General features: G+C 44.0%; 1 protein-coding gene across 1 annotated transcript in view; it reads right to left on the bottom strand.

The window, feature by feature from the left end:
- The window catches only part of LOC135205772 (paraplegin-like), a gene marked incomplete in the record, with an annotated part of 592202 nt that overhangs the window by 81294 nt on the left and 485422 nt on the right, over window positions 1–25486 (bottom strand). Inside the window, 2 exon segments of the mRNA XM_064236914.1 lie at window positions 4283–4402; window positions 24722–24901. Of these exon segments, the coding sequence (XP_064092984.1) occupies window positions 4283–4402; window positions 24722–24901 (300 nt within the window).

Genomic DNA, 25486 nt, shown 5'->3' with positions numbered 1-25486 from the left:
AGGTAAATCTTGGTCTAAAATGAACGAGAGAGAAAAAGTAACTTTTTTCAGAATACTAATGTTTCCTCCATCTCTTTATTTACCATATCTTCTAGTTAATTAAGTTAGAAAAAGCAAAAGATAAAAATATAATTGGCAACATTATAATCGTTGCTTAAATGGTACAGCCATCGACAATTAAATGAAAACAATTGTTTTGCTACAATAACCGAACCGAATCTGGTAACAATAATGTTTTGCTTGCATTTCAGCCATTGTATGAAAGTAAATAATTACCATAATTTTGTTACAAGTGACAATACTTAAGTAGAATAGGACTGATATATCTTTACATCGTACATTTAGTCACTATGGAGAAAATATTGGCACAGAAGTTAAGTACAGCTAAGTTTAAGCTGCAATTGTAGCTGAAACTGAGAAAACAATGTTCTCACTGCTAATGACTATAACATGGATAAACTCTGCCACAAATAATAGTGAGTTTAAGCTGCAATTGTAGCTGAAACTGAGAAAACAATGTTCTCACTGCTAATGACTATAACATGGATAAACTCTGCCACAAATAATAGTGGAGAAAACAGTATTCTTATAAAAAAAATGCTGGGCGTGAAAGAACAGATTTTATGGTTGTTTTCATGCTGAATCCATTCACCACAAACAACCTTGAGTCTTTTCAGACATTGAAATTTTTCACCATGAACAACATTGAGTCTTTTCAGACCTATTGAATGCACTTATTGCGAACAACCTTGAGTTTTGTCAGGCATATTAAAATTGTTCACCACGAACCTTGAGTCTTTTCAGACCTATTGAATCTGTTCATTACGAACAACCTTGAGTATTTTCAAACATACTGAATCCATTCATTACAAACAACCTTGAGTCTTCTTAGACACAGGGGATCCGTTCGTTACGAATGTCCTTCAGTCTTTTCAAACATACTGAATCCATTCATTACAAACCAACTTGAGCCATTTCAGACCTATTGAAGCCATTCAATACGAGCATAACCTAGTTCTACAGTGCTTCGAAACCACATGAATTATCACTTTTAGCGCGATCTTAAGTTCCACACAACAAGTAATGTCATTCATGATGAACACACCTAGGTCACTCAAGAGAACCTAATCAGACTGAGTGCCAATGCTACCTCAACCTAAGGGGCACCCACTTGCACCTAGCACCACCACTGGCCCCTTCACTATGTCCTGAGTACTTATTGTTATACCACAAAGGTCATGAAACCATCTAGCCATCATCTCAAAATGACTAAGTTAGCCAGATCCCACCAAAATGAGATTTAAAATTCAACATGGAATCTAGGAAGGACTTGGGAATATTAGGTTCAAACTATGAAGGATTGGGTCCAAGAGAATGTAGACACTGCCAAGGCAGAGAGAGAGAGAGAGAGAGAGAGAGAGAGAGAGAGAGAGAGAGAGAGAGAGAGAGAGAGAGAGAGAGAGAGAGAGAGAGAGCAAAAAGAAAAGAGGAGGAGGAGAGATTAGCCAAGGAGAAATTAAAAGAGGCAGAAAGAGCAGAGAGGGTGCATCAGCTTGCAATGACAGCCCATAATGGAGGGCGTAACCCAATATGACTACCTCTCAAAACTCGACCCTCAGCAGTATCAGCACCCTCCTACAGAAATGGGATGAAGAGGAACCAGAAGCCTGGCTCGACCATGTCGAGAGGATCCTGATGACCTAAGAGCCCTCTTCTGATGAAGTGCCTCTCATCATGGCGAAGCACCTTGAGGGGAAGGGTGAGAATTGTGTTCAATGCTCTCTGGCCACAGGACCAAGGAGACCTCACCTCATCTGCCAAGCCATTATAAAGCCTTTGAAATTACTCGCAACAAATGGAGGCCACGGTGGAGAAACATGCCAAAGGAATCAGGTTAAACATGGTCCAAGTGGATCTTCAAAAAGACCCAAGCTTTAAAACTGGCTAGACTCTCTTAAAGGCACTAGTGTGGAGGCCATCCTCAAACTCTTCCATCAGGAGGACTTTCTATTATATGCCCTACCAGCTCTCGCTACCCATCTATGCAATAAAGCTTCTAGAACGGTGACAGAGTGCTGTTGTTGGGCTGACAGCTGGGACACCAACCATCCTCATCTTAGTTTCCAAGGACAAAAATTATACCCTTCATTGCACACCTCAAATAACTCATCCACCTATCAAAAATGGGCAGCCCCCAAAGAAACCAGTGTGTGAGTACCGTTTAAAATCAGGGCACCTCATTGAACAGTGCCATTTGAAAGTTGAGCATCAGCAGAAAGCTCACATTAAACCACAAAATAGGAATACCCAGAACAGAACTGGCCCTGAATCTTGGGCAAAGAATAATAAGCCTGCTCCCTCATCTGGGACAGTGTCAAAGAAGGATAATAGCAGCAGTTATAGTGCTGCATGTCAAGTGAATGGGCACTCATCTTCATAGGTGAAATGTCTCAGTAAACCGGATATGCACCCCATTACCTTGGTGGTCACAAACCCTAAATTTCTTGGCTCTCCAGCCAAAGGTCCTATATCTGTGGCACCTCCTCGAGGTAGCTATCCCACACATCAGGTCACAGCATTTGATGACTGGCACACAAATATCCCTCATAAGGAAAGAAGCCATAGTAAAGCCCAATGGGGCTAAAATTGACTTGTCACAATACAAAGTATCAACCATGTGAACTTGATACTCCCTTCTGTTCAACTGAGAGTCACAAGACCTTTCTAATCCAAAAAATGTACATTTGCAATAGCAAGACATATTCCTAGAGGTTTTGACATCCTCCTGGGGTAAGATTTTAAGTCCCCTACCAAATTTTGGCAGACCAAGGGTCAGAACCCTGCAACAAACAATTTCTCAGGCATAAAAGATACCGAGCGACCTACCTCCAACTCGGTCCCAGTGCCAAGGCACTCCCTTGATCTTTCCTCCAAAGATTGCACTCCCTTGATCTTTCCTCCAGAGATCCCAAAGTTTGTACTCCCTTGATCTTTCCTCCAGAGATCCCAAAGTTTGCACTCCCTTGATCTTTCCTCCAGAGATCCCAAAGTTACTTCTGCATGCCCTGAGCAGTGCCAGGCTGCACCCATTCAGAGTGGAGAGCCAATGACATCTGCATATTCTGTGTCAGGACCTGTGCCAGTGCTACAGCAAACCATAGATCTCTCTATTAGGCCCCCTTGTGACTCCAAATCTCTGCCAGGCTGTCTTAAGGGTCCTGGACAGTGCCATGCTCCATCAGTTAGGGACGTCGAGCCCGTTCAAATTTTTATTCCTGCACCTGGACCTGCATTAGAATCAGTGCCAGAGCATGTATCTAATCTCCCTCCAGGAGACCCCCGGTTTGGCACCACTACCAGTGCCGTTGAAAGGGGTCATCAGGTATCCAACTAGATTCTCATGACCACAACGAAAGTTCACCCCAAGGCATTGCCTTGCAACCCAAGCCTCAGTCAATCATCCTAACTTGCGAGCTGCTCACGCCAAAGATGAGATCTCCCCAGTCACCGACAAATCAACCCTCGAGTCATAATTCTGCCACATCTCAACTGGCCAATGAACCCAAGCAACAGCAATGGCTTGTATACAAGCTTGTAAGACCTTCCTTTGCTCCAGTTGTCGCAGCAGCCGGGACAGATGGCACTTGCATATCCTCACAAGACCCAGTTCCCTCACGTTCTGTTCTGAAGTCGAAATACAGGCCACAGGGAGGACTAGGAAGGAAGAACAACAACAGGCATAGACGTTCCAATTAGCTTCAGAAAGTCAATGAATTCTCCTCACACTTGTACCCTTTGGCAGAGTGCCATATTTAAGGAGAACTCTGGCACCCCTAACCAGAGAAGGATGCCAGGTCTCTTTCTGTATTATTTCCTCATCACTTTTGTAACTAATCAGTTTTGTAACTAATTCTTCTTGCAACCCTTCCCCCTCCCTTTTTCAGTTTATTCTTCACATTCCTTCATGCCTTATCAAGGCCTTTCCTTTTGACTCGAGCTCTGCTTATGTAGAGTGCCAAGTACCAATATTCTTGCCTATCAGTCATTTGACCCCATGTAGTGCAACATTTGGCACAGTGCCATATTTCTAGATATTGGCAGATGTACCTGTCAGAGGTATTGTGCCTGACTGCTTTATCACACATCCATAGCATGCTAACATGTACTTTGATGCCTTTGGGCTAAAGAACTATGTGGCCATTACATAGGCTACTGAATAAAATCATTAGCATAATGATCAAGAGGTGATAGCAAATGGAGAATAAAAGAAAATTACCATTACCTGAGCATAGGCCATTTTTGTGACTTTCTCAAGGTCATTTTGGGCACCAGTAGTAACTCTGTTGAATACTAAAGACTCTGCTACGCGGCCTCCTAACGCCATACACATCCTTTCAAAAATCTGGGGAGAACATAATTTTTATTAAAACATAACCTAATACAAAATTTACAATAAGAAATCATCTGATACACTCTTCTACTTAGATTTTAATAAATTTGCAGAAGTATTGCTACAAAAAAATGTTTTTAAAGTAGTTTTTCCAAAACCATAATAGACAGTGTATTATGTTTGATGGCAGTGGAGTCTTTATAATACACCAAAAGAAAAACAAAACATGCATGTTTCAAAGTCTGAACGACTAAAGATTTGCTTCAGCCAAAGCGTAACTGTGGCAAGAGGAAAAAGTTTTAGCCAGCACTAACATTATTAGTATAAGGGGCATTTAACATCCCCTCCTTTCAAGTTTTACTTGGCTCACCATTTGAGCCCGCTTGGTTATCCTAATGCCAAGACTAGTTACAGGGACAAGTTGCTGACAATATCAACTTATGTTATCACACTTTTGTTTTCAATAGTCTCAAGCTTTTTTCCTTGCATGAGGGTACATTTCAGAACACTTTCCTTTCCTTGTTTATTGGGTTAGCCTTTTAGCTACTTATTGGCAGTTCCTAATGTTATTAATTTTTATTTATTGTCACTTTTGCTTGGTACCATACAGTATATTCAAACCTTTTCATTATTATTTGAACCAGAAGAATATGTTTGAATAATCACAAAAAATAATGTAATAATTTCTGGTTCCACTCATGTGAGCATACTTAGAAAGTGAAATAGTTAATATTTCTTTGTAGCTTAATACTGAAAATAATAAATTTTTCAAATTTTAGAATGGACTGCAGTTGACCACCTGGATTCGTGGTGGATAAGGACCACAACCCTTAGTGAATAGCTGAAACCTGCAAATGCCTGACATCCCTCTAAACATGCTTATAACTGCCTATTTTAATAGTTCAAACACCAAAAACACCCCTAAAAATGCTTACACTTGCCTATTTTAATAGTTTTATCGTGAAAAATTCCACAAATACGTAAATTTTCCACAAATAATGTGGATATACGTTCCAAATAAAAATCTGTGAGTAGGTGAAGCAGTGAATCCAGAACAGCAAATATGCAGAGGTCGACTGTATATCCCAGTTTTGAGGCACTGCTTCCTCTCTGATGTGTGTAATACTCATTCATACAGACAGTTACACAAAGATATGTTTCAATATTATGCTCATATACTAAGTACTTTTCTGGGCTCAGCCCGTGTCGCTACATGAAATGTCCTTTTAGCACACATTTCTAAGGTAAATTAATGCTAACATACCAGAGAAAAAAGCTAAAATGGAAATGCCAGAATATTCTGGCTCACTCACCTTATATAAAAGGTGTCGGTATGGTTTCTGGGGCGAGTGAAACCACTACCACGGGTTTCTTACCATTTAGATTCATCCCTCTTCGAAATCCCTCTACCAGAGAGGGGCCGATACAAGGCCCGCTCCCAGCTACGACTACTACCAGCGCCTCTACCGGTCATCCTTTTCGTTAGCACCACCCAGATCGCACATGCACATGTTTTTCTCGCTCTGTGTTTTGTGCTCGCTTTTAGGATTTTACATCACCATGGAACGTCAAGCCATCACTGCATCCAAGTTAAGTGCTGCTAGAAGTGTGTCATGTATTTTTAGCTGAGCAGGGGCCCGCTTAACCAATTTTATTTCGGTTATGAAGACGGCGTCCCGACGGCTTTGTTACCGAGTCGCCCTGCGCAGCTCGCTCCCACGTGTTTCATTATTTTGTGCTTCTTTCGGTCCCCTATACCGTTTGTGCTCGAATATTTTAGCAGTACATGTTTATCATTATGATTTTGCATTTTTGATGTGTTATTTTATACATATCTTTACACGGGGGTTTTCCTTGAGTTCTCACGAGCTCGTAGCCTACATCGCTCCTATTAGCTCAGAGTTCGTGCATGCATGTTCCTTTGTGTTTAGGTCTATGATAGGTTCCCTTAGGACGTACGTCCTTTCTTTTGGTCCTGAGCCACCCTGGCCACCGCCCTACGTTCCTACGTATCAGCATAGGCCAGCTGCTTTGAGTTGCTAGTCGTCCTCCCTCCTTGGTTGGCCCGACCTAGCTTCTCCAGGACTATTCTTTCTCTTATCCTCGATTTTCTTCCTTCCCCCCGTGTTTTTGATAGGATGTTTTTGTATTCATGCCTTTCGAGACGGTTCGAGGTGGCCTAGGCCACCTCAGACCGCTTGGTCTGTCTCACCGGGTGGCTCCCACCACGTCCGCGACGAGGCCAGGCGATCACCGTGAGCCACCCAGCGTCAGTCCCTCACGCTTCCTCCCCCCTCTAGGGGGAGGGAGATCTGCTCGTTCACGTTGTTCCTGGCAACCGACCCGAGCTCCCTTCCTTCTTCCCCCCCTCTATGGGGGGGATACGGGAGTTAGTAGGGGGACACGCGATGCTGGCTCGGCTCGCACCACTCTCCCCCCGTGACGAGGGGTTTCCCTGCTCAACCGAGCCTCGGTTGGCCACCAGGCTCGGCTGCGCTCGGATCTCCATGGTTCTCGAGCCGAGCTCTCTCTCACCCCGAGTCACCATCCTTCCCGCTCCGGTGGATAGGAGCTCCGGCACCGCCAGCCCCTAAGTTTGGTGACTGTAGAGGAGCTCCACCATGTATTTTACCTGTTGCATGTTTACATTTATTACGTTTATTGTTATACATCCTTTATCTTAGCTAAGTCGGCGGAGACCCCGCTCACCACCCGGGTTCACCACCTACTTATTCTAATACTATTTTACGGCGGAGTCATCCCCCCCGCCATTAATTGCTGGTCCCATCCTGCTCCTCCCCTACCGTTCTCGTACTCCTCGTTCCGGCGTATAGATTAGGTACTTCTGTTTCGGTGAATTTTTTGTCCTCCAGCAACACCGGGGACACACTGATTCCCGTTTTACCAACTCTATCGGACACCCACCACATTACAAGGCAGGAGAACCAAGCCATAAAATATCTAGTAACTCTGGTGCACTCCGATGTTATGATATATCACTTTATGGACTTAGTCCAACTAGTTAAGTGTTGATAAGTACTCCTGTATAGTTTCACTTACAGGCCACCCACTGCCAGGAGTCGGGCTGCAACGCCGTCCTCCAGGACCCCTGTGGGCACGAGGTCTGCCGGACCCACGCTACTTGTGCCATCCGCTTTGGTGAGCTAGCTGTCTGGCACCATGAGAGCTGCACCATATGTCACGAGTTGGTGGACCAGGTGTCCTCCGGAGTAAGTACATCGCCGGATACCAAGCCTTCTCACATGTGATTTATTGGCCTATATACAAGCCTTTTTGAGTGATATATCATATACTGTTAATATCATAAGTTAATCTTAAGTAGCCTTAAGTTTTAATCCTGACCTTCTCTTTCAGGCTGCTCAAGCAGTCAAGGACGCCGCCCAAACCACCCTGAAGGCCTGGGTTGGCGGGTTTGGTCAGAATGTAATGAAGGGGCAGCCTTACATCTTGGATAAGAAGATGGCTGCTCTTGTCTTCCCCGGCTGCAAACCGATTTCGTACGTCGACCCAGAAGCGGCGACCCCTTACATCGCCACCATTCAGGAGCAGGTGGCATTAGCTGTGGAGGAGCCGGGTAGCCAAGAAGTGATGGAAGAAGTAGCGGCTCTCAACTTAGACCTCGAGCCCATGACGGTAGACTAAGAAGTCTAGTTCGGGTGGCTCTCAGAAATCTCCGGCTTACCATCCCGGAGGAGAAAAACCTAGGACTTCTTCGCATTCAAAGGGCTCCAGAGCAAAGTCTTCTAAGGACAAGGCTCAGTTCCTACCCAACCCTGAGCCTTCAACCTCAACAGGAGTTTGTCCTAAGACTACCAGGGAGAAGCAGGAACCTACTCCCTTTGACACGGACTCATTTACTGCAAACATTATGCAGCAAATGGGTAGTATAGTAGGGAACTTGGTTCAGGACAAGTTCCAAGAAATGCTTTCCCACATCTCTTCTTCCTTGGAGGAGTCAGGCCAGTCAATCCGGGCTATCTCGGATAGGCTGGTCACTCAGGAGAACCTCATAGCAGGTCTCTGTGAAAACCCCGCGACAGGTCTTGCACAGCCTGGCATGGCAGCCCAAGCCATGCCGGACTACAATACTCTCCCTCCTTACACGGCGAGTAATCCCTGGAGGATGCTGACATTGGCGGACTGTGGAACTCGAAGGCTTGAGGACTTCGAGTTTCACCCAGCAAATTTGCAACCCCCTTCATCGGTTATGCCCGCCTTACGAAGGCTGCCATGAGGAGAGAAGATAAGATCCCTAAGGAGACGGTGATCTTTGGCCAGGATCAAGCCCAACGAGATTGGCTAAGAAGCCTAGAGGATTGGGACTGTGTAAATACCAGGGTCCAAGCAATTAAGAACACTTTCACAATGTTCGTAGTGGACGGAGAAACACCCATCCTGTTCACTACGAAGGTGACGGAGCCGACTATGCAGGCCGCTATGAGAGACGAGCCGATGCCGCAGCTCCGGGAAACAGAGCCTACATCACTCCTCCTCCCTGGTATGGAAGATCTATGAGCAGATCTCCCGGCCACCTTTTCGGTCGTGAAACTGAAACCAGACTGCGCCATCACACAATTTACTGAGCGACTACCTAGACTTCCAGACAGTCTCATTCAGGCCGAATTTGATGCCCGAACGAGACTATCCAAATCCCTCAATACACTGGTCATGACAGAGGTTTCAGCTGTTACATACAGCGACGAACCTCTGTTTAAGCTCATAGCCAAATCACATTTGCATACAGTGCAATGTGATTTGTATGACTTTATCGTGGCAAGGTGTATGTAATTGTCGGAAGCATGTCCTGCAAGAGGCCACCATCCGTCACGAACCCAACAAATTACTGGCCGCTCCGATCTGGGGTGCTGAGCTGTTCCCAGAGTCGGTAGTAAACTCGGTACAATGTGAGTCTACAAGACTCAACCAGAGTCTGAAAGTTCGCTGGGGATTATCCAGTAAAAGGAAACCTGAGTCGACTTCTTCAGCCAAGAAGTCAAAGAAGCCTAAGAAATTCCAGCCTTTCCAGGCTCCCCAGCAACAGGCAATGGTTCAGGCGGTTCCGGTCTCTCAGGTACCGCAACCATCGACGTCAAAGGCACAGCCTCAGCAACAGTTTTTGCTGCTGACGCCGCCTCAAAACCAGGCCTCCACCTCCTACGCTGTCTCCCTGGCCTTCAACCCAGTATTTGAAGGCCAGTCATTTCAACCCTTCAACAGGTTCGGCAGGGGTAGCAGGGTGCCTTTCGTCAGAGGGGCGGCGGAAGAGCATCCAGCCAAGGGAAGCACTTACGAGGAGGGCGTGGGACACGCCCTTCCCCGAGCCAGTGAGAACCCTCAGGTAGGAGGGAGACTGTTCCTCTTTCGTCACAGATGGAGGTTCAGCAGCTGGGCACAGAGCATTGTGTCCAAAGGCCTAGGATGGAGCTGGACCAAAGGCCCTCCTCCATCCAAAATCTTCTATCAACAACCAACAGCGGAATTGATAGAGAATGCCCAAGAACTCCTTCAGAAAGGAGTAGTGTCAAGAGTCAAGCACTTAAAATTTCAAGGTCGCTTGTTCAGCGTGCCAAAGAAAGGCTCGAACAAACGAAGAATAATTCTAGACTTGTCCCGTCTAAACTTATTCATTCATTGCGACAAGTTCAGAATGCTGACTATCTCACAGGTGCGGACCTTACTTCCCCGCGGGGCCGTCAACACCTCTATCGATCTTACAGACGCATACTATCATGTTCCAGTAGCAAGACACTTTCGCCCATACCTAGGTTTCAGACTAGGGAACCAGGCATTCTCCTTCAAGGTAATGCCTTTCAGGCTCAATGTAGCCCCCAAAATTTTCACAAAATTGGCGGAAACAGTGGTTCAAGAACTCAGGTCTCAGGGAATAATGTTAGTTGCGTATCTGGACGATTGGCTCGTTTGGGCCACAAGCATCGAAGAATGCCACAAAGCGACGGTCAAAGTAATCCAGTTTCTGGAACACTTAGGATTCCAGATAAACAAGACCAAGTCCCGGTTGACACCGGACTCTTGCTTTCAGTGGCTGGGCATTCAGTGGGACTTGAACTCACACACACTATCCACTATCAATTCTGTCGTTGAAGAGGAGAGAAATAGCCAAAGCAACCAGACAATTTCTTAAGTGCAAGCAAACGTCTCGAAGGAGTAAGGAAAGGATCCTGGGCTCTCTACAATCTGCCTTGATAACGGACGTTCTGCTAAAAGCAAAGCTCAAAGACATAAACCGAGTCTGGCGCTCAAGGGCAAACAACAGATTCCGGGACAAGCGGTCTGCTATCCCGGCGATCTTACGCAAGCGCCTCCGCCCCTGGGCGGAGGTCAAGAATTTGCTGAAGTCGATTCCTCTTCAGTTCTCTCCGCCGGTGCACTAGTTATCCACACAGATGCATCACTAAGCGGCTGGGGAGGGTACTCTCAGTACAAGAAAGTACAAGGAACTTGGTCCTTTCCATTCTGCCAGCTCCATATCAATGTATTGGAAGCTATGGCAGTGTTCCTCACCCTGAAAAGACTTCAACCAGCCAAGAAATCTCACATCAAGCTGGTGTTAGACAGCGCAGTGGTAGTACACTGCATCAACAGGGGAGGCTCTAAGTCAAGCCATGTGAACCATGTCATGATAGCCATATTCTCACTGGCAGCCAAGAACAAATGGCACCTGTCCACCACACACCTAGCGGGAGTAAGGAACGTGATAGCAGATGCGCTATCTCGCTCAGTTCCACTAGAGTCGGAGTGGTCCCTGGACAAGCAGTCATTCAATTGGATCTGTCAGCAAGTACCGGGGCTTGGAGTCGAATCACAAACTCCCTTACTATGTGGCTCCCAACCTGGACCCTCTGGCTTATGCCATGGACGCCATGGCTATAGACTGGAATCAATGGAAGAAGATTTACATCTTTCCTCCAGTGAATCTTCTTTTGAAGGTTTTGAACAAACTCAGGACTTCCAAGGGATGCGTTGCTCTAGCAGCCCCTAACTGGCCCAAGAGCAATTGGTTCCCACTTTTTTTGGAGTTGGGACTCCGACCTCAACGGATTCCCAATCCCAAATTATCCCAACTAGTACAAACGAAGACTGTGTACGCTTCCTCAGGAATTCAGAAAACCCTAACTTTATGGACTTCATGAAGTTTGCGGCAAAAAGGGATGCCAACATTGACCCTCAAAACATCCTATTCTATGAATCAGATAAACGAGAGTCAACCCTTCGTCAATATGACTCAGCAGTTTTTTAAAAAACTAGCTTTTTTCTGAGGAAGTCCGAATCTCAAACCATGACAACCAACCTGGCCATTTCCTTTTTTAGATCATTATTTGAAAAAGGTTTAGCAGCTAGTACTATCACTACTACTAAATCAGCACTAAAGAAAATCTTCCAGTTTGGTTTCAAAATAGATCTAACAGACTCTTATTTTTCATCTATCCCTAGAGCCTGTGCTAGGCTCAGGCCATCAGAGAGGCCAAAGTCTGTGTCATGGTTCTTAAATGATGTTCTCAAGCTGGCCTCAGATACTGATAATGATTCATGTGACTTTTTACCCCTCCTGAGGAAGACATTATTCCTTTTAAGTCTAGCTTCAGGAGCCAGTGTATCTGAACTGTCGGCTCTATCTAGAGACTCAGGTCATATAGAGTTTCTCCCTTCAGGAGAAGTCTTACTTTCTCCAGATTGTCAATTTTTAGCTAAAAATGAGGACCCACTGGCAAGGTGGTCCCCTTGGAAAATTCTCCCACTTCCTCAGGACCCTTCCTTATGTCCAGTTACTGCCCTAAGAGCATACCTTGCTCGAACGGCCTTAAGATCTTCAGGCCCTTTATTCACGAGGGAAAAAGGTGGCACCATTTCCTTAAAAGGAATTAGACAGCAAATATTATATTTCATTAAATAAGCCAACCCAGAATCTTTCCCCCGGGTACATGACATTAGGGCAGTAGCTACCTCAGTCAACTACTTTCAGCATATGAATTTTGATGATCTGAAAAAGTATACTACAGGCTGGAAATCTCCGACAGTGTTCAAACGTCACTACCTCAAGTCCTTAGAAGCTCTTAAATTTCCAGCAGTGGCAGCGGGAAACAGTTTCTCCTGACACTGCTTAAGTAGTAATAAAGTGGCTTAGATCTAGATCTTTCTACCTGCCTCACTGATGTCCTTCCCGTGGCTCTGCCACCATGTGGCCTTTATTATGCCTTGGATGCCACATGTTGTACATAGTTGTGATGTTTCCTTATTTTTATTTTAGGATTACTTACACAGGATTTATATTGTATGATATTGTATCTATCTTTAAGGTTAATATTAAGTTACTATGTTTACTCTGAAGTCTTTATTATAATTATTTCTAGTTCATAAGTTTATTTTAGATTATACTAATTAAGGGATTTTGAAGTAGGAAAAATCTATTTCTGGGTGATTGGCTCGTGTCGCCCTATGAAATATCCTTAAGTTCATTCTTTCTAGGCAAAATTAATCTAAAATTACCAGAGAAAAACAAAATTAAGAAAATGTCAGTAAAACTGACTCGCTCACTCTATAAAAGAAGTGTCGGTATGAGAATATGGGCGAGTGGGATCACTACCACGAGTCATTCACCATTTAGACCTTCCAACCTAAAATCCCCACCAGAGAGAGCTGATACGAAAGGGTGATGCGGCCGCTACTACTACTACTACTACTGACGCCACGGACAGCAGCGCCCCTAGCGGTCATCCTTAATCTATGAACATCTTGTCCTGTAGGGTGGGTAAAAGAAGACAGGGTGGGTTTCATAGGGCGACACGAGCCAATCACCCAGAAATAGATTTTTCCTACGTCAAAATCCCTTTTCTGGGCTCAGCTCGTGTCGGCCTATGAAAGTGTACCAGAGAAACAGACAAGATGGGAATAAGGACAAATGAAAATCAGTTGTAAAAAAAGAGATATATAATATAAGTGAATCAGGGACATTACAGTATACAAACAAAGTACTTAAAGCTAACTTATCCTAAAACAATGACATGATAAAGAAAGCAAACAATATAAAGTACTTAAAAATTAACTTATATTAAACATAGTAATACCCAGTAATGTAATGGCAAAATAACAAAATTGATTCACTTAATTAAGATATTTACATAATATACAAACACATTGTGTTCTACCCTAGCATAAAAATAAGGGTAGAAACACTGAAGTACATTATAAGTACATAGTGTGGATGTCCCTAGCAAAAAAATAAGGGACAATCCACCAATATGATTCTAGCGGCTAAGGCTAGAGTATCCGAGTAGCATGGCAATAGGGTGAGGCATGTTGGACGAGGTAGGTAGAAAGGAGACCTGGATCTATACTACGACTACTATACAGTATCAGGAGAAACAATGTTTCCCGCTGCTACTGCAGAAAATTTTAAAGATTCCAAGGACTTTAGGTAATGACGTTTAAAGACTGTCGGTGATTTCCATCCAGTATACTTTTTAAGATCCTCAAAGTTCATATGTTGGAAGTAATTAATTGAGGTGGCTACTCCTCTGACGTCATGTGCTTTTGGAAATGAATCAGGATTGCCTTGTTTAATGAAGTAAAGGATCAGTTGTCTAATTCCTTTTACTGATAAAGTACCACCTTTTTCTCTCATAAAGAGAGAACCTGAGGATCTTGAGGATGTACGAGATAGAAAGGCTCTTAAAGTTGATACTGGGCAGAGAGAAGGATCTTGCGGAAGTGGGATGACTTTCCAAGGAGCCCACCTTGCAAGGGGATCCTCATTTTTAGCCAAAAAACTACGATCCGGCGCAAGTAGAACTTCTCCTGAGGGGAGGAATTCCACATGACCCGCATCTCTGGATAGAGCCGACAGTTCTGAAATTCTGGCTCCTGAAGCTAGGCTTAAAAAGAATAACGTCTTTCTAAGAAGCATTATGAATGTACAAGACGAGTTGTCAGTATCTGAGGCTAGTTTGAGGACATCATTTAAGAACCATGAAACTGCAGTAGGCCTTTGAGAAGGCCTAAGTCTAGCACAGGCTTTGGGAATAGACGTAAAGTAAGATTCTGTTAGGTCTATCTGGAAACCCAACTGAAAGATCTTCTTCAAAGCCAATTTATGAGTAGTAATAGTGCTAGCTGCTAAGCCTTTTTCAAACAAGGACCTGAAAAAGGATATAGCTAAGTTAACTGTCATGGTTGTAGTGTTTGATTCTTTCAGGAAGGATGCTAATTTTTTAACAGCTGAGTCATATTGTCTAATAGTTGACTCTCTTTTATCTGATTCTAGGAAGAGGATGTTTTGTGGATCAATGTTAGCATCTTTGTTAGCCGCAAACTTCATGAAATCCATAAAGTTAGGGTCTGAAGAATTCCTGAGGAAGCGAACACAGTCCTCATTTGTACTGATTGTGACAGCTTGGGATTGGGAATCCGTTGAGGTCGGAGACCCAATTCCAGAAGCAGAGGATACCAGTTGCTTTTTGGCCAGTCTGGAGCAATCAGAGCTACTAGTCCCTTGAAAGTCCTCAGCTTGCTCAAGACTTTCAAAAGAAGATTCACTGGAGGAAAAACATAAATTTTTCTCCACTGATTCCAATCTAACGACAGGGCGTCCGTGGCATAAGCCAGAGGGTCCAGGTTGGGGGCCACATAGCAAGGAAGCTTGTGATTCGCTTGTGAGGCGAAGAGATCTACTTGGAGACCTGGAACCCTCCGGCATATCCACTGGAATGACCCGTCGTCCAGGGACCATTCTGATTCCAGAGGGACTGACCGGGACAAAGCGTCTGCTATCACATTTCTTACCCCCGCCAGGTGAGTGGCGGACAGATGCCATCTGTGCTTGCCTGCTAGCGCAAAGATAGCTATCATGACATGATTTATGTGTTTGGATTTGGACCCTCCTCTGTTGATGCAATGTACTACCACTGCACTGTCCAAAACTAGTCTTAGATGAGACTTCTTCGGGGGAAGGAGTCTCTTCAGGGTAAGAAATACTGCCATTGCTTCCAGGACGTTTATGTGAAGCTGGCGGAACTGAGCTGACCAAGTCCCCTGAACTTGCTTGAATTGAGAATATCCCCCCCATCCGAACAGGGAGGCATCCGTGTGAATGGTTAACACTGGAAGGGGATATTGAAGGGGTACTAACTTGGCAAGGTTCTTCACTTTTGTCCATGGACGTAGCTGATTGCGAAGGATCTGTGGAATTATTGACAACTTGTCTCGAGATTTGGCGTTTGCTCTCGATCGCCAAACTCGATTTATATCTTTCAGCCTTGCTTTCAGGAGGATATCTGTTACTGAAGCAATCTGAAGAGAACCTAGGATTCTTTCCTGGTTTCTCCTTGATGTTTGTTTGCATTTGAGAAATTGTTTCACAGACTTGGCTATTTCTTTCCTTTTGGCCACCAGCATTGACAGATTGTGGGAAGACAAATCCCATTGGATTCCTAGCCACTGAAAACGAGACTCTGGAGTAAGTCTGGATTTCGTTTTGTTTATCTGGAACCCCAGATGTTCCAGAAATTGAACTACCTTTTTTGTGGCTTTGAGACATTCCTCGACCGTTGGTGCCCAGATCAACCAATCGTCGAGGTATGCTGCTGCCATTATCCCTTGAGTTCTCAACTGTTGAACTACCACTTCTGCTATTTTCGTGAATACCCTGGGGGCTACATTCAGACCGAAGGGCATCACTTTGAATGAGAACGTCTGATTTCCTAGTTTGAAGCCTAGGAATGGACGGAAGTGCCTGGCTATAGGGATATGATAGTATGCGTCTGTAAGATCGATGGAGGATGTGACGGCCCCACGGGGAAGTAAGGTCCGTACCTGTGAGATGGTAAGCATTTTGAACTTGTCGCAACGAATGAAAGAGTTTAGCTTTGACAAGTCTAAGATTACCCTTCTTTTTGTTGAGCCTTTCTTTCGCACGCTGAATAAGCGACCTTGAAATTTTAGATGCCTGACTCTCGCAATAGCTCCTTTCTGAAGGAGTTCCTCCGCATAATCTGTCAATTCCTTTGATGGTTCCTGATAAAATGATTTGATTGGAGGGGGATCTTTGATCCAACTCCAACCCAATCCTTTGGACACGATGCTCTGTGCCCATTTGCTGAACCCCCACCTGTGACGGAAGAGGAACAGCCTCCCTCCTACCTGGGGAGCCTCACTGTTGTTGGGCGGGTTGACCTTCGCGCCCTCCTCTGAATTGCCTTCCTCTTGCAGCTCTCCCTGTGCCACGCTGGCGAAAGTGGCCCCTCGCCCTGCTACCCCTAGAAAACCTATTAAAGGCTGGGTAAGCCTGGCTTTCATACATAGAGTTGAAGGCCGGCGAGACTGCGTAGGAGGTTGAGGGTTGAGACTGAGGGGACAACAGGAGGATGGGTTGAGCCTGTTTTGAAGTCGATGGCTGTCCCTGTTGGGTAACTGGGACGGCCTGAACAAACTGCTGTTGCTGCTGTTGCTTCTGGTAAGGCTGGAACCTTCTGCCAGACTTCTTAAGTTTCTTACCAGCAGCAGGGGCGGTCTCTTGCTTCCTCTTGGAAGAGATGCCCCACCTAGCCCTAAGGCTCTGGTTGAGCCTAGCAGCCTCGTGGTGCACCTCGTTCACAGCGGACTCTGGGAAGAGGTCCGCACCCCACATGCTGGAAGCCAGGAGTCTATTAGGCTCGTGCCTGATAGTGGCCTCCTGCAGAACGTGCTTTCGGCAGTTCCTCCTAGCTTGGAAGAAGTCGAAAGCATCCGTCTGTACTGTCTGGAGCTGAGACTTGGCCAGAATCTTGAATAGCGGTTCTGTGCCATAAGACAGGGCCGCCATTTCTGTGATGATCAGGGAGTTAAGGGACCTCCCAAATCTAGTTCGAGCATCGAACTCAGCCTGAATCAGAGTATCAGGCAGCCTTGGAAGCTTCTCGCCAAACTGGTCCATTGCGCAGTCTGGCTTAAGCTTACCAATCGTGAACGTGGCAGGCAAGTTATCCCACAATTCTCCAAAGGCTGGGAAGAGCGGAGAAGTAGACTCAGCTTCCCTCAGCTGTGGCATGGGCTCATCCTTGAGGACTGCCTGAAGAGTCGCTTCCACTATTTTGGTAGCGAACGGAAGAGAAGCCTCCTCCTCCGTCGCGAAAATAGTGAAAGGACTCTTGAAAGCCTGGAGCTTAGTGTTGGTACACTCCCAATCCTCTAGGCAGTGAACCCATTCCCGCTGTGCGTGCTCCCTACTATACAGCATGTTCTCTCGGGAAATCTTGTCCTCTCTAGTGAGAGCAGCCACGGTCAGCCTAGCATACCCAATGAAAGGCTGAGTCAATCCAGGAGGATAAAACTCGAAGTCCTCAATTCTTCGAGTTCCACACTCCGGGACAGAGATCATGCCGTCCTTGAATGGAGCATAAGCGGCCACTCTCCATGGGTTATCCATGGAGAAGGCTGGTAGGGATTCGTATGGAGGTAACTGCAGAATGCCAGTACCTGCTACGGGGGAGATTGGCTGAGGAACCTGAGAAAGCCCAGGAACACGGTCCTCATTCTCTCTAACTCTGTTAGAGAGATCCTGGATGGATGGATTGGCCAGACTGACTGAGGGTGTTTGACAGCTGCGCAAACATCTGTTCAAACCTGGTCCCGAGGGCGGAGACCTGCGAGCCAACCATCTCTCCCACTTGCTGCATCACCACTGCCGAGAAGGCGGTGGGATCAAAGGAGCCTGGTCCCGCCACTCCAACCGGCGTTGCCGGAGTGGATGCGGTGGAGGCCGGAGAAGGCGTTGGCTCGGCTGGAGCGCGAGCCTTCTCCTTAGAAGCCTTGCTTCTAGAGCTCTTAGAGTACGAAGAGCTCGGCTTTGCCTTCACCGCGTCAGCGTAGGAAGTCGTAGACTTCTTTGCTGAAGAAGACGACGACGACTTCTTAGAAGTCGTCTTGTGGAGGGTCTTCTGTTCTCTCTGTCCCTTCACCTTCGGGGGTACAGAGAGAGCGGGAGAGCAGGCAGGGATCTCAGATCCCGTAAAGCCTTGGAAAGAAGCAGTAGAAGGGACAGGAGAAGAAGATCCAGGAGCGCCCAATGAAAGACCTTGGGCGCCCGACACACCTACCTCAACCAACAAATCCTCTGCCCCTACCGCCATAGGCTCGATGTTCAGGTCCAAGTTCGCGACATCTGGGACCGGCTCCTGCGTGGAGGCGGACCCGAACGCCTGCTGCACCTCCTGCTGTATCGAAGCTATGAGAGGGGCTGCCGAGATGGGGTCAACATAACCGGTCGACTTGCCACCGGGGAAGATCTGAACGGCCAGCTTCTTATCGAGGATGTATGGCTGGCCCTTGGCGGCGTTCTTCCCGAAGCCGCCCACCCAAGCCTTCAGGGTTGCTAAGGCGACTTCCTTCACGGCGGCAGCCTGAAAGAGAAGGCGAAATGAAGCTTCTAGCGGCGGAGACAGGGTTTAACAAGCTTATAACTAAGTGTTATTAGAGATGCGACCAAGAAGTCTAAGAGTTCATTACAGTAGGGGAAGGGTGGGACTGAGCAATAGGGGGGGGGGTTCCCGGCGTAACGCGGCGGGAGAGAGAGAGAGGGGGGGGTGGCCTACCCCTCCCCGTCCCAACAACTACCCGCTCGGTGACCCGGTACCCGAGACAAGTGGTCGCCCTATACCCCAGCTGGGAGGGAGCTCCTGGCCTCCTCAGAGAGAGAGGGAGGAAGGCTACTGTGGTTGTCATGGTAACCAAGGAGTCCCCCAGACCCCTCCCTATACCTAGTAGGGAGGGAAGGGGAAGGGTAAGGTGCTATGGAACACGTGATCGCAAGTGGCCTAAGCCGCGATAGCAACACAACCATGGATGGGCCACGTGAACCAGACTGTACCAACACATGGTACATGCACCTAGGCTAGCCTAACACCCTAAATAAAACTAATAATACATCGTAAAAGGGGGAAAAGACACTTTTAGTAAAAGAGAAAGAAGCCCAGGAGGAGGCAATCTGTTCCGAGGAACAGTTGACTACTCGGAGCCAGCGATAACCGATGAAGAGCAAGAGCCGGGATGCTGGGCCAGAAACACAGTATAGCCCTAAATACCAAACTAAGAGAAATGGTAAAAGGGCTGTCCTAGCTATGAAAACGATGTAATAAACGATGAACGTGATATAGTAAGCCCATAAGTATAAGATGTCCCAGTATGGGAGACCAGGAAATCTTAACACGAGGCGGCATGCAGCCGCCACGAGTCAACCGGGAGACCGTATATGACCTATTAAGAAGGAAAATACTGGTCCCTGGAAGACTAAAAAACCGTAAAATACTACTTATGAGGCACTTAACTTAGCCGATGCGATAGCTGCACATTCCATGATGAATACAAGTTAGAAATCCGAAAAAACACGGCACGAGAGAAAAATGCACTCAACGTGTTCGCCTAATGATTAAGGATGACCGCTAGGGGCGCTGCTGTCCATGGCGTCAGTAGTAGTAGTAGTAGAGGCCGCATCACCCTTTCGTATCAGCCCTCTCTGGTGGGGATTTTAGGTTGGAAGGTCTAAATGGTGAATGACTCGTGGTAGTGATCCCACTCGCCCATATTCTCATACCGACACTTCTTTTATAGAGTGAGCGAGTCAGTTTTACTGACATTTTCTTAATTTTGTTTTTCTCTGGTAATTTTAGATTAATTTTGCCTAGAAAGAATGATATTAAGGATACTTTCATAGGCCGACACGAGCTGAGCCCAGAAAACCTTAATTGTTTTTAATTTGTTCCTTACAATATCTATTTTTGCTCATTTATTTCAAGCTTGTGGCCAATTCTCTGGTACTATTTCCCGTAGCGACACGGGCTGAGCCCAGAAAAGGGATTTTGACGAAGGAAAAATCTATTTCTGGGCAAGGGCCCGTGTCGCCCAGTGAAATCCCACCCTTCTTTCTAACCCCACCCTTGGGCCCAAGCTTGACAGGCTAACTCCAAGGATGACCGGTAGAGGCGCTGGTGGTAGCGTTGGAGGCGCTAATAATAGTCGTAGCTGGGAGTGGGCCTTGTATCGGCCCCTCTCTGGTAGAGGGATTTCGAAGAGGGATGAATCTAAATGGTAAGAGACCCGTGGTAGTGGTTTCACTCGCCCAAGAAACCATACCGACACCTTTTATATAAGGTGAGCGAGCCAGAATATTCTGGCATTTCCATTTTAGCTTTTTTCTCTGGTATGTTAGGCATTAATTTACCTTAGAAATGTGTGCTAAAAGGATATTTCACTAGGTGACACGGGCCCTTGCCCAGAAATAGATTTTTCCTTCGTGAAAATCCCTTTTTTCAATAGCAACAATGATTTCTTTAACATCTTGCTTTACTCACTCTTTTGGATATACTATCACAACAAACCTGTATCTGTTTAGGATTTCAACAGAAGTTTTCACCTTCTGAAGCAAGATTTAAACCCTCAAATGCAATTTTCAAGGACAATACAAGACATTAGTGAACGCTAACTGGAACCTCTCATGCATGGAAAGTGAAAGCATATTAGTTTATTTCCCACTTGGATGCAGGCTTGTGGTAATAAGCTGTACCAAACAATGTGTGAGAAAGTTGAGAGGTTGTTGAGGGGTTAAGTCACTGTGATAATCAGCATTGAAATTATTAAACAGTTTAACTAGACCATTCAGTTAAACTATGTAACTCTCACACATCTGGCCCAAAGGATTCAACTAATAAAAAATATAGATGTCATCTTATCTTATAATTTGCAGTTTAAACAGAGAAAATTAGGTAAATTGAAAATGACGACGACTCTAATAATATATACTCTTGACTAATTTACAGCATTCTAAAAACTGAAGTTTGCTGCTGGTTGAATATTGTTTAATGATTTGCAGTTCTTTAATATAATGTGAAAAGCGGATAAATAAAAAATAATTATTTTAATAAAATGTCAACTGATTTACAGTATATCCAAAACTGATGGTTGCTAGTTGAATTTTGGCTGATAATTTGCAATTCTTTCAAAATGTGAGAACTCATATAAATTTAAAATAATGATGCTAATAAAATGTGAGTACTGTAGGTGATAACTGTATCTCCAGAAACTTATGCATGCTGCTGGTTTGATGTTGGTTGATAATTTGCAGCTTTTTAGATATGTGAATTATGCATACCTTGAAAATGATGATGATTCTAATAAAATATCCTTAATTAATTCACAATGTATCTAAAAACTGACTGAGCTACATACAGTATTCCAAAACTGAAATTTGTTGCTTTCATAATTTTAGTTGATAATTTGCAGTTCCTTAAAAATTGTGAAATTGGAAAAATTGGAAATAATGATACAGTGGACCCCCAAATTCGCATATGTATTCGCGGTATTTTTCTATGAGAAATATCCACAAATTCCTGGGCTTTTCTTAATCAATTTCATCATAAAATGCACTTTTTGTGATAAAACTTTAAAAACTAGGTATAAAAATTTTTATTGTGTTTTTCTTGAGGGGGCCTGGTACTCGCAACCCCCGCAAATACGGGGGGGACCACTGTATTAAAATGTCACACACACACACGTAAAAGGCACTGATACGTTAACAGTTAAAATTAGGTTGGCAATGTGTGACAGGCAGTTTGGAATGTGTAACAACACTACAGCCTCGAGTGTTTTGGAAAATTTGTAAACTGTGAATTCCCCAAGATGTTCGAACGAGACAAAGTCATAACATTACCAATCGCACCCGTGAGATTACGGGCGGGCAAAGTTGACCTAGTTGCTTGGAAGTCCTATGACTGTGATGTCAAAAAAAATGCAGCCATGCGTGCATCAGTTTGTGCATCAAACGGGGCATGTTCATGGAATGTTCCAGAACATGGCGTGCATAAGTAGTACACCCATTAGGGCGCGTAGATTTGTACAGGCACATGAATGGCAATATAATCCCCTAGTATGGTGATTAATGGGGAATTACATAAATTCTAGTGGTGGTCGCCAGAGACTGGAAAGCCAGAGGCATTTAGAAGATCAATCGAAAAAGATACTGAAAATACTTTATTATTGTGGAGAGGATTTAAGTGCAGAGAAACACTTAAAAAGGTTTTTGGGACATTTATCCATTCTCTTTATTGATTTGTTTGAAAATTGTGCTTTCTTTTATAGATGGATTCAGTCTGTCACTACCAAAAATGAATTCTCTACTTGCCATTTATTTGAGAAAGATTGATGGGATTTTTGACAATGAGAATAGTTGGTGATAGTTCTATTCAATATGATTATGCAGAACAGTAAAGGTCTCTCTTGGTTTGGGATTTTGAATCCATTTTATTTAATCTTCATGCAAGTTATTTTGGGAAATAAAGACTATTTTTGTATCTCAAGAGTTTGAATTAGCCTAGATTTATTGACCGATTTTAGCTAAGGAGATGGCAGGTTGCTGGGAACGTCAAAGGTAGGTCGCACTATTAGATATACGTAGTTGGTGATTTCTCCTTTTGATTAAAACAGGGTCCATTACACACTGTAACAGTTTGGTGGCAGTTGGGAAAGGCAATCAGGCCTATGGATTACCTTTCTGAAGAGACTGGGCGGTTGCACAGGAGTTAGTAAATCATGTACATGTTAGGGAAAAGAATTATGTTTAGGACTTATGGTAACTGGTCTCTCTATCACTGATGAAGGTATTTAAGTTGAAGTCAGCAGAATTCAAGTGGTCAAAGAATTCAGCCTCCCAAGGCGCTATAAAGTGTGTGAATATGATGTGTTTTGTAAGTATGGTGGGATTACCGTAACTTCCTGGGGGCTAGATATTAGATATTCAAGTTGATCAAGCACGCATACGAGGGAATTGTCTTGAGTTTATAGAAATTAGGGGCTGCAGGTGTGATTAGATATGCCCTAATGCAGTTTTCTGCAGGATTAAAAGGACAGTTTAGAGGCTTGCTTTTAATTGCCATGCATAGTAATATACGGCCCCAACATTTATCATTTTTTTTATGTGACGATGGTGGATGCATACAAGGAGTGGGTTCGTGTCAGCGGATGCTGAGCTAGCAATTTAAGGTCAAAATGCAAGTCATCAATGAGACAGAAGGTTCATCTCTCTCTCTCTCTCTGTCTCTCTCTCTCTCCCCTAGTTTTTTTTTTCACTGCACAATGACAGATGTTATTCAGCTGATGACCTTGGCCCTTGAAGTAGCAGGAAGATAGTTCTTTGTCCTGAAGAGTACAGGAAATATTTACTTTGGAATTGTGTGTGTTCTGGATTGGTATATGTATTTTTTATTTCTGTTGGTGATTGATACAGTATTCTTTTTGTGTTGGTGATTGATGAGTGAAACTGGATAAACATTACTAATGTTGTTGAGGTCAGGGCAAACTCTAAATATCAAGGGCTCCTCTAAGAGAGAGAAAATGGCGTAAGCAGATAATAGTGATCATATTTTGCTGCATAAAATCACAATGTTGCAGCGTAGCGGGAGTTCGCGCTTTACGAGGTATTGTTGATGGAATTCTTTCCCAGCCAGTGCAGATTTTTATAGAAAGATTTGATAATTTCCTAGATGCCAAGGGAATTAAAAGTGACACATTAGCATTTACAGAGGCAAAAACTTTGTTGGATTTTGACGGGGGAGATTTAGCACATAACTGCTCTAGCTTTAAGTATACAAAATGCCAGTCACGGACCAAATTACAGACATTTCTGAGGGCAGCCTATGGTAGAAAGAAACATAGGGATATGGTGAGAGACCTAAGAGGTTTCAACAAGATTAGAAATGGTCAGAAGACCATAGTTGAGCACAGCTCTCAACTTTTTGATGCTGCAGGAGAATGGATACAGAAATTGAAAGACTCTCCATGGGTAAATGGTAATAAGATAGTATGTTACCCGCAATAATTCTGATTACCCATGAATACAAAAATATCTCAAGTTCAATATACTGACCATCAAATATAAAACATCATTATTTAGTCATTCAAGCACTGGGTAAAAAACATTTACATCACTTTTCTACATTACATATTTATAGTAGTTACCACTTACCTTTTAATTCTTATTACCACTATTATAAGAAATTGGGTAAATGAACAAAAAATACGAACTTGATAATTTCAAGTAAATATGTCGATATGATGATTAGTCTGGAAAATTAATGAAGACTTATCAATAAAAGCCTCAGGGGACCTTTGGTCTGTATTTCAAATATTTATGGTAACTCATAAAATCATTATGGAAATTAGTTTAGTCATTTCTAGTTATCAGAAAAGAAAATCAAAATTACCAGAATTATAAATTAGAGAAACTTAAGTGATTATAGCTTTGATAATTGAGTCCTTCCTTGTAAGTATTACCTGTGTTTGAGTATACAATTTTTGATCCTTTGGAGCATATTGAGCAAACCCAAGTGCTTGATTAGTTCTTGGAACTATAGTGACCTTTAAAAGAGCATCAGTGTGTTCTAAAAGCCATCCCAGTAATGCATGACCAGATTCATGATAGGCTACAACTTTACGCTCTTCAGGGGAAAGTGCCTGCAATCAGAATTAAAAGAAATTAGCAAGAACTACTACACATTGTTTTATGGAAATTTCAAATTACTAGACATACAGGATATAATATATAGATCAAGAAAACCTGGGCATGAAAGAAGCCTCAACTATCAAAATACATTAAAATAGTTATTATAAAGCTCCATAAGTACAAACTTGCTTTATTTATATCATAAAACCTAATAAGCATGAAAAGAAAATTTAGCTATCATGATAAAATACTACAAATACTACAAAGCTCTTACTTAACCGAAACCTTAACCCCCTTAGATCCTAGCAAGGTAAAGCAGAGTGCTTATTTTTTACTTATAGACAAATGGAGTGACTGCTACAGGAAGTTCCAATCTCATGTGAATCACTTTCCATTTAGAGGTTTGGTGAGCTAAAAAGTGTGCAGTACATTTTTACTGGCCTATTTCAACTGAAGATGTTGGAAGGAAGACACTCAAAGTACATAAAATGTGGGCATTGTATTATTGTTCCTTGTGTGCAAACAATACTGCAAATTTATATAGAGGACATGATAAACGACAGGTTTCCACAAAAGGGAGATTAAAAAAAGTAAAC

Source organism: Macrobrachium nipponense, chromosome 11 (assembly GCF_015104395.2).
Source record: "Macrobrachium nipponense isolate FS-2020 chromosome 11, ASM1510439v2, whole genome shotgun sequence".
NCBI lineage: Eukaryota > Metazoa > Arthropoda > Malacostraca > Decapoda > Palaemonidae > Macrobrachium > Macrobrachium nipponense.
This window is presented reverse-complemented; position numbering and strand designations above follow the sequence as displayed.